Source organism: Parasteatoda tepidariorum, chromosome 8, assembly GCF_982258835.1.
Source record: "Parasteatoda tepidariorum strain Cologne lab strain chromosome 8, Ptep-v5.0, whole genome shotgun sequence".
Lineage (NCBI taxonomy): Eukaryota > Metazoa > Arthropoda > Arachnida > Araneae > Theridiidae > Parasteatoda > Parasteatoda tepidariorum.
In genome coordinates this window covers 36,670,400-36,681,182 of record NC_141762.1, presented here as the reverse complement: position 1 = coordinate 36,681,182, position 10,783 = coordinate 36,670,400, and the positions used below count along the sequence as shown (strand labels likewise).

Genomic DNA, 10,783 nt, shown 5'->3' with positions numbered 1-10,783 from the left:
TATAGAAATAGCTCTCTAGTTACAATTTTTAGTCGCAATTATATTGTTTTTTTTTAGAAGTTATATTGCACAAATTATTTATCTAAAGTTATAAATCATAAATCCAGGGGCATAGCTATCTAAGGCCAAAAGGGCAGTGCCTATGAACACCCAAAATACTTTTTAGTCAAAAAGATTCTTCATTACAACATAAAATGATTTACAGGGATTGAGAGGGCCATCCTTTGTGTGTTTACCACAAGGCCCCTGAGAATTAAGTTACTCTACTGTCTAAAACATTCAAAGTAAGATTATTATTAAAAATGTATTGAATTAAACAGAAGGAAAAAAATAAAAACATACTTTTTCAAGAAGTTTTATTATGATACAAATAATTACAACAAAGAATGTTATAAACAAAGGATATTAAATTATAATATGATGTTACAAATGTCTGCCTGACCACAAAAGGTGCTGTATTAACTCATATATTCTGATTATGTAATCACTTGTACAGCAGGCAACAGATCTGAATTGAAGGCTTATTGGGAAGCCCAACCAATATCGTATCATCATATTGCTTATCAAATATGTATCATCATATTGCTTATCAAATATGTCTTTTTTATTCAATGCACTCTACTCTGAACCATTCTGCGACATATGGTATCTTATTCAGATGTACGAAATAAGAGATTTTAATAAAATAAGATTTTTTTTTTAAAAATAAAAATGCATTACTATAAATGGGAACAAAAGCCATTTTAATAAATGAAAAAAATAAATGCTAAACTTATTTTTCTAAGATACGTATACTTCATCCAATATACAGGTATCAAAAATGAGACAGGCCATTTTGATTAGTAAAATTTGTTCATATTCTCATATTAAAAAAAATACAACTATTCTGTTGATTAAAGAAAATACGTGACAGGATATTACAATTGGTCAATATACATACGCTATAATATACTTATCAGAATGTATTGATTAAACGTTATGAAAAAAAAACCCTCTCCTTAGATATCATGCATATTAAGATCAAACAATTTTAATTCTCATTAAAATAAATGCCGCTTATAGTATATAATAGTAATAGTTATTATTATTCACTTATTCTTAAACTTTAAATAATAATGTACCAAAAAAATTAAGTGTTGAAACGTATGATTTCAATGAGATAATCTTGCTTTATACTATTGAACAAGAATAATTAAAATCAACAAGATTCATAATTACTCATTAAACTATTTTGCATGTTAAAAAATGTTTTTACTTTTTTTAACAATAATTACTAAATTTTTATTTTACAGTTATTTTAACAGAAGTACAAATAAAAAGGAATTTAAAAACAATTTACAGACATGTGATTACTGGAAGAAATTATCTGAAATTGTTGCAAATTGTTATAGTTATATAGTTTCAATTTCAGGGATGCTACTCGCAAAATATCAAATTGTCTCACCAGAAATTGCATTTCGTCTCAGTTAAAATCTCTTTTTGGCTCCGCTTGTCTCAGCTAAAATTATTTTTTTCACTCAGTTTATCTCAGCTAAAATGATTATTAATCAGTTTGATAACAATATAAAGATAATTTTCAGGATCCATAAAACCATTAATAGCATACTAGGAGTACTACAATTATACATACATTCACTATTGCTAGGATTTTAAAAAGCCTGCATATGATTGATTATAAGAGTCCACAAAATTGTTTTATGAACTCTGTTGCTTAGATATATATTGCATTTATCATTTATGCCAATGAATAGTATCTGTTCCACAATTTTACAAAGTGAATTTTAACTTTCTTATTTCTTAAAATATAATAGTGTTAACTTTCTAAAATGAAATACCGTAAACCGGGGCGAGTCTACCCATTTCTTCAGTTTGTCAACTTTCAAGTGGTCAAACTTTTGTAAATATTAAAGAAAAAAGGCTTTTAATAGGTGTTTTGGAATCGCTATTTATCCCTCTTTAAAGCTGTGAAATCGATTTTAGAAAATATTAACAGTTACGCTGTTACTGTATATTTTTATAGAACTGCTGACAAATCTCTCGTATGGGGCGAGTCTACCCATTCTACTAAAATGAATGTTAACATTGTAAATAATCAAATTTTACTATAAAATTGTTATTTTAATTACTATATAGGATATTTATGAAGTACAATTCATAACTTTATTATATATTCAATTTTTTTATTCATAAAATAACACAAATTGAGTATTTGATCGATTATCACATTTTGATCACAGTTTTGTTTTTATAATCATTAACATTATAAAATAGCATTTTTTTCTCATTATTGGTGATAAAAATAAATTAAAATTAATATAAATTTACAATTAAATAATTAATAAATAATAATAATTAAAGATTATTAACAAAATCGAAATTCAAACATTGGGAATCATGAAAAATCCTTTTCCCATTCTTTTGGGAGGTGTGATTTTTCTTACAATGTTTTCTCGTTAAAATATAATATTAAATAAAAAAAGTTAATTTTGTAATATAAAAATTGAAAAAATAGGTAAAATAAACATATTTTATATTTACATTTATATTTAACCTATAAATTTTCTTATTAATGATAAATTTATCAATGCAGAATTAAAATAATATACTCAAATTCATTTAAAATGACTTAATTTTAATATAAACAAAGTTCTAAATTATATTATTATGCTTTATTAAAACTAAATACGAATGGGTAGACTCGCCCCGCGAATTCTGGCTTTTTGTTTACAACAGCAAAACTTACATTCTTTTTGTTTTTTTTTCATATAAAATTAATGTAATCTTAGTCTTAGATAAGTGTATAACTTAACCAAAGTGAAAATAGTAATAATAATAATATACTTACGGAGCACCAACTAAAAGTTTGCTGATTTTCAATACAAATCTCTCAAAAGACGTTTGAACAGGTCAGTTAAAAAGACACCAAATAAATAAAAACGGATCAAACTACTACAGCGCCATCTTCCTTAGAGTCTGAACTAAGTCCTCCGTCGGTAAAAAATTTTTTATTTGCAATTTAAAATAGTGAAAATTAAATAAAACTAAAATGGGTAGACTCGCCCCTGGATGAGTAGACTCGCCCCGGTTTACGGTATCTATTTAGTTTCAGTAATTCAAAAGGGAAAATACCCATTTTATTTTGAGCTCAAATTTCATCTCAAAATATATAACTATTCAGTTACAATAGAAGGTCTACAGAATTCAATAATTAAAAGAGAAATTCAGTAATTAAATAATGAGAGTTTAAGAAAATGCAAATAACACACAAAAAAAAACTCTTTGATAGAATTCAGGAAGTGCAGTGAAATTTTAAAATATTTTAGGTAGGAATTTTTCAAGAAAATTTTAGGGAACACTTAATAGCCAAAAATTAGCATATATACATTTTTATATCAAAACAGAAATATATAAAAACTATTATAAACAATTTAAAAAGACACATATAAATATAATTTTCTTTCTAAAATGACTTGCATCCCTTATTAAGTATAAAAGTAAACTTTTTAGCTAATTGGCATTGACTAGTAGATTGTACTTTCTTGCATTCACAAGATCAGTTAGTTGACTATGTTCTTTTAATTTATATAGCTAAATATACAATCATAAAATGTGATTATTAATGCACTTAGTAATTGTTTAAATGCAACAACTGTAGAAAAATATATCACATCTTTACAGTAACTAATTCAAGAAAAAACTTAATTCTACTTCCTTCTAGAATCGTGATACTGGATTTTAAAATTGCGTGAATATGAATTCCGATTTTGGGTTTTAAAATCGCGTGACTATGAATCGCGATATTGGATTACAAAATCGTGTGAATATGAATCACGATATTGGATTTTAAAATAGCGTGAATATGAATCGCGATTTTGGATTTTAAAATCGCGTGAATATGAATCGCGATACTGGATTTCAAAATCACGCGAATATGAATCACGATATTGGATTTTAAAATCGAGTGAACATGAATCGCGATTTTTGATTTTAAAATCAAGTGAATATGAATCACGATATCGGATTTTAAAATCACGTGAATATGAATCACGATATCGGATTTTAAAATCACGTGAATATGAATCGTGCGGTTGGATTTTAAAATCGCGTGAATATGAATCGCGATTTTGGATTATAAAATCATGTGAATATGAATCACGCTGTTGGATTTTAAAAACACGAAAATACAAATCACGATATTGGATTTTAAAATCGCGTGAATATGAATCACGATTTTGGATTATGAAATCACGTGAATATGAATCGCGCAGCTGGATTTAAAAAACACAAATCACGATATTGGATTTTAAAATCGCGTCAATATGAATCACTATTTTGGATTTTAAAATCGCGTGAATATGAATCACGATTTTGAATTTTAAAATCACGTGAATAAGAATAGCGCTGTTAGATTTTAAAAACGCGAAAATACAAATAGCGATATTGAATTTTTAAATCGCGTAAATAAGAATCACGATGAATAATTTTTAGATCACGTGAATACGAATCGCAATGAGTAATTTTTAAATAGCGTACAAATACGAAAAACCAGATCTGATATTACAACTGCGTGATAACGAATCGCAATATTGGATTTAAAAATGCGTGAATACGAATCGCGACGTTGGATTTTAAACTCGCGAGAATACAGATCGCGATATTGAATTTTTAAATTGAGTGAATAGGAATTGCTAGTACGATTATTAAACAGCGTAAAAAAAATCGCAACACATAAGTTTTAAATCAGTTAAATACGAAAATCGATGATTGATATTAAAATCGTCTGATTAAAAACCGCGATTTTAGCATATTCCAGCGCAGTTCCTAATATTTAAAATTCCGAAAATCAGCCAAACGAAAAAATAAAATCAAATATCGGTGGTCGAAACGAAACACTTTAGACTCCTTTCCACTCTATAGCGGAAGTCGCGGGAATCCGACTATCGTTCCGGCGACTTGGGTTTCTCTAATTGGACTCCCTAAAAATTTTAGTTTTTGGAACATGGTCAAAAATTTTAAAAATTGGGAGAAAAAAGCGGATTTCCGCTTTTTCGTGGAAGTCTTTCATCCCGTGGAGACGCGAACAGCAAAATGATCTCCAATGACTCACGACAATGCGGATTAATATTTGAAACTGAATTCAGGTTTGCCAAATTTTGGACGTTTTGTCTCAGAATGGCGCAGCTTTGGCAGAAACTGAGCTGAATGTCGCAAAATGGCGCAGTTATGCCGTTTTGTCTCAGTTTGTCGCAAATGGCGCAGGCGTAGCATCCCTGCAATTTCAAAAGAAACAATTTTCTCCATTATGAGCATTTTTAAAATATAAATTTCAAAAAATAAAAAAAAGAACATTTTTATAGCGAGCAATCTTTCAAATGCTTGCGATTTCGGAATTACATGTCACATTATCAATTTTATACTTAACTAATACGTTTTTGCCATGCCAATTCTAGTTAAAACTAATTCATTATTATGGATTTTTTTCTTCGTTTTTTTTCAAATAAGATGTTTATTCTAGTTATGTTTTGCTCTCAAAAATTGCTAAAACAAGGATTATATCAGATATATATATATAAAAAGGAGGATGTTGGTAAAAGAGATAGAAATGTGTTGTTAACAGTATTTTGGGAAATTTAAAATTGAGATTAGTAGAATACCAAAAAACTTTTTTTTGAAACATAAATTTTCGATTCGTGGAAGTCCACAAAATAATAGTCTTGAGATTCACGGAATTACGCGCATTATCAGAAAAATCACATGCCTGAATTTACATCACTTATGTTTACTTTTTACTATATAGTCTTTAATAAATAAAACTTTATGAACAACACATTAGAAATTATGCCGTAAGTCAAGAAGCATATTAATATCCTCACAGAAATAAATACTGTTTTTAACATAGTGACAGTTAGTAATATGGGTATTTTCCTTTACTTATTTCAAATACATTTTTCAAAGTATGATTTCAATTTCAATAGGATAATCGAAAATAATCTTTTTATTGATTACGACTGTTGACAACTAATAATTGAGTATCTAGGACGTTAAAATAAAGTTTTCATTATTCTTTAACAATCATTACAATTACTAGACTTTTATAATTACAATATTTACATTACACTTGATCATTTTAAAATTAATCAGCAACAGTATACAAACAAATAAAAAAAAATTTTAAAATTAATTTTCAAAAGTGTGATTTTAAACAGTTTTAATTATCAGCAACAGTTTGTTAATAATTTAAACTGATAAAATTCTATAAAGATGAAAACCACTCATGAGAAATTATACATGTTATGTCTAAATATATGCTCTTATCCTCTTAAAAAAAATCTGTTTTTAATGGAGATATTGTTATTATTAAGGGATCCTTACTCATTTCAAATTAACAAGTAACAATGTACAAAAATTAATATAATAACAAGGTAGAATGTCAATAAGCTAACCTCAATTTTTTTCTGCCCCATTTAAAATTTACCAGCAACAGCAAAATATTAATTTTGAATTTATTTTCAAAACTAAAATGATTAAAGATTCTGATTTTATTGATCTGAGATCTGCTATTAACTTTGAGAAATTAAACTGATTAAGCTTATGAACAATGCGACAACTATTCTTAGGTATTATGAATAATAAAACTAAAAACTGTAACAAGAGTAATATAATCGTGTATCATACGTTAACACACCAATTATAAATGTTTTCATACGTAAAATAATTACAACTACATATATCACAATGTTAAGTTACAAGACAGAGAAAAGAATACTTATTTCAAAATAAGCATAAAAGCAATATTTTGCTAAAATAAAGTTTTATCACAAATACTGAAAAAAAAAATATTTATAACTTTAATGTCTCAGAACTTCAGAAGACTCAAAATGAAATAATTCCATTATATACATATATGTCACTGTTTAACGGTATCAATACATGGAACATCACATCATTATTCTAAAAATCTCAATGCAAAATCTATATTGGGATAAAAAAAAAAGTAAATTAAAATGTAAAATTTACACAATATCAACATTTTTGTTTATAAAACAAGCTTTAACTTCAGTAGAGTAATATATATATATATATATATATATATATATATATATATATATATATATATATATATATATATATATAGATATATATATATATATTATAATAATATAAAAATATAATAATACAAATAAAATAGACTTTTTGTTTCTGGCTAGTACAACAGAAGTTAAGGGGGGTGGGGGTCACCATGATATCCCAAATATTTTTATAATTTGTCAAATTCTGTCTGTCCATTCAGCATATTTACAAATTTTTTTTCTCTTTTTTTTTTAAAAAAAAAAGAAAGAAAAAGAAAACATAAATAAAATTAGCCTATTGTACACATTTATCAAACATTGATAATAAAAATATGCAGAATTATTATTTCATGTAATTCTTTTACAATTCTTCAGTGTTTTCATCTCAGAAAAAAAATGGGTGAGAATTTCTCACCCTTTCTCAAAAACAGGGTGAGATTTCAAAAAGTCAAGTGAGACTTCAAAAATTAAAAAAAAAAAAAAAAAACACCAAGAGACTTGAAAAAAAAATTATTTCTTTAATCATAATGCATTTTTAATATCTTCTAATTTTTAAAGCATTGAATATTTTTGCAGCATCATCAAATGGAAAATGTTCTACATCTACTTTTTCATCAGCTATTCTCACTAGGTTGCTCAAATGCGTATTTGTTTCGCTTTTATCGTTTCTACCCACATTTGTTTCATTTTCATTTGTCCGTTTCGGAGTAGAAGATATTGGCTTTACAAGGTATTTGTCCATCTTACATTAACGAGCAAAAAATTTGAACATCTTACATGAAGAAACCTTACCTACGGTAAACACGTGGTTGCAGAGAAATGCGTTCTGAAAGAGGTTCCGTGGTTCGGAAGGATGGTGTACTGTTATTCTTAAAGTTTCTGAACAATACTGGTAAATATGGAAGCTAGATAATGGGGCAGATTTTGAAAATAATAAAAGATCCAGGAAGAAAAGTGAAACGGATTTTATTCTAAATGGCGCAAATGAGAAATTTTTTTCAAAATGCGAGAAATTCGCGAATTTTGAAATAGGTTTATAGAATGCGCGAATTTCTCGCGGTTATCATTTTTTAATGCGAGAATATAAAAAAATATGCGAGATTCTCGCGTTCTCGCGCTGTAGTGAAAACACTGTAACAAATCTAATTCCCGCTTTGCCATTGAAAAGCTCATTCATCAATCAATCATCTTGGAGCTTCTATTCCCAAATATAGACAAGCCAGTTTCATCAAAAATTAAGAAATAAGAAACTTCCCCGCTTTTCTTTTGCGAAAATTTTAAATAAGTTAAAGTGAATAGGAAAATGCAGTTGGTCAGCAATATAGGCAAATGTATCACCAATTTGGAAGGAAAAAAATCAGTTTAATAACATACTGCAGAAACATATCTTAATTTATAAATGAAAAAAAAAAATTCTATGACTAAAAGACTATGTTGAATGTTTCAATTTGTGAAAGTATTTTTTGATTATCTCTTTCAGTTAAAGACAGAGGTACTGCCATCTTCACTAATTCAGAAAATGTTTGATGAACATGCTTCTCTTTGTCTTAACTCAAACACTAATAGATCAAATAATATGTGCGCATTTTTAGAGAAATGAATCTGATGTAACATAAATGAACACTCTGATATCGAAACATTTTTCATATTGAATTTTAAAGCACCATTTTTTAAAAGTTAGATTTCCTATGAGCTATTCGGCCGATTTAGCTCAAATTTTGCCATTTAATACTGCCTTCTTCACAATGATGTAAAATACTGTATGTTTTACACTTCAAAACGTTTTTGGTCATTATTAAATAAAACAATAAATATTTACCATAAGTAATATCTTACATGAAATTATCTTTTGATTAACTAATGTAATGATTTGGTTCAGACACATTTCAATTTGCTTAAAAAGTTCTCAAGATATATTGAAATTAGCAAAAAGTAAAATTAACATTAAGGAGTTCAAACTTAGGACTGCTCTCCTGACTGAACTATTGGGAGCATATTTCCCAGATTATGGCTATCTCTTATATTTTGAGCGTCAGAAATTCAAAATCTCTTGGAAAAAAAAAGCTACATTTTTATTCAGAGAAAGTACGCCTTTGTGTCAGAAAGCGCAACTTAAAATATCGTTTGCACTTATTACTTATAGCATTAAAGTCACCCTTTCGAACAAGAGACCGTGAGAATTTATACAACCTTGTAAGTAAAACATTTTTGTGGGAAGAGAAATAAAGTAACTTAAGGAATAAAGAGTTAAAAATAGATTTTGAAATTGGATTGAGTCTCAACAGTTAATAAAAAGTAAGCCGTTGCATTGAGTGTTAAAAAGGGAATAAAATATTTATATTTCGTTTTTATGAAATGTAATAAAAATTAAATAATTAGTTTAATTTAATTAAAATCAGATTAAGAATTATTGAAAAAAAATTTAAAAGCTAGAAAATATGTAATGCCTATTATGGCATCACAATAGTCTTTGTACTGAATAACAAAAATGTAACGAAAATAAGATTTACCTGTAGAATTTAATTATGGCAATTAGTTACTTCTGCCCGAGCCAAGGATAGAAAGCAGGAAGATAAATATGTTAACAATATCCAAATAAATTTGCATTGAGGCAAAGATGTGTTCCTCAGGACTCAGCTCATGCTTTTTACCTCCCATAAGCATTTGAGTATCATAAGCCAAAAACTGAAAATTTTACAAATAAATATGTAAAACTTTGATTACTGATTTGCATAAGTAACAGATATAAACTTTAGTGGAAATGTCTATCGATCATACTATTTAATACAAATAATAATTCTTATAACTTTTATCAAGGTTTCTAAAGATTTACGATAACGATATATAAAATAATAATTTTTGTTCAAAATATGAATGAGCATAAATTATTCCATAAATTTGAAAAACTCAAACTGAAATTTTGAAAATAATCATTTCACTAATTCAGGTTTTATAACATAACAGAGTATTATATGCACACTGAAATTTTTGTAAACTTGAAATAAAAAAGGTTTCATAGCAAACTACAAAATAAAAAGAGAGAGACATTTGCCTTTCAAGTAAAGTGTTTACAAAAATTAATCTAAGTATGATTTTTTCATTACTATAAAAAAAGAAAACTGCAAAAGAGAAAGCAGAGGTTCACATATTAAAAATCCGAATGATTTAGAATAAGAGAAATTGATGACTAGTTTATCAAAATGAAAATTTATTTTGATTCTTACCACAGTAAACAGAAGTGCACCACATCCAGCATAAATTGTAGTCATGATCTAAAATTACATATGAAAAAAAGGTATTACAACAGTTTTCTATTAAAATTAGCAAAAAAATAAAAATAAATAAATGTTTAATACCGTGTTGTAGGTGAAAATGCAAATTATTCCAAAAAGGAAAAGAACCCAGACTAAAATACAAAGCACACCTCCACATGATGTGAAATCAAACTACAATAAAAAGATCCTTTAAATAAAGAAAAAATACATCCATACATAACAATTAATTTTTAACTGTATATACATGGGGTACCACTCTAAAATGATTTCAAGGCTGAATTTATTTTCTGAACATTTAACACCGTCTAACACTATTTAGCAGAACATTTCAATTTACAGCTCACTTTCCATGAGAATCATCAGCATATTACATTAATTAATTGGAGACAGTTTGAATTATTTCTAACAAAACAAAAAAATTATTAGCTTAATTTTTAC

The 10,783-nt window shown here is 27.0% G+C and overlaps 1 protein-coding gene across 2 annotated transcripts in view; it reads right to left on the bottom strand.

Annotated features, from left to right (window-relative positions):
* Nucleotides 1-5,402: 5,402 nt before the first annotated feature.
* Nucleotides 5,403-10,783, bottom strand: part of LOC107456652 (protein lifeguard 3) — a 38,717-nt gene continuing 33,336 nt past the window's right edge. For both annotated transcript variants that reach the window (XM_016074575.4, XM_071181507.2), the window contains exons 10-13: nt 10,427-10,516; nt 10,295-10,342; nt 9,581-9,755; nt 5,403-6,972 (exon numbers count right to left, since the gene is read on the bottom strand). In XM_016074575.4, the coding sequence (XP_015930061.1) occupies nt 9,603-9,755; nt 10,295-10,342; nt 10,427-10,516 (291 nt within the window). In that variant the 3' untranslated portion in view covers nt 5,403-6,972; nt 9,581-9,602. The remainder of the gene's footprint in view (nt 6,973-9,580; nt 9,756-10,294; nt 10,343-10,426; nt 10,517-10,783) is intronic.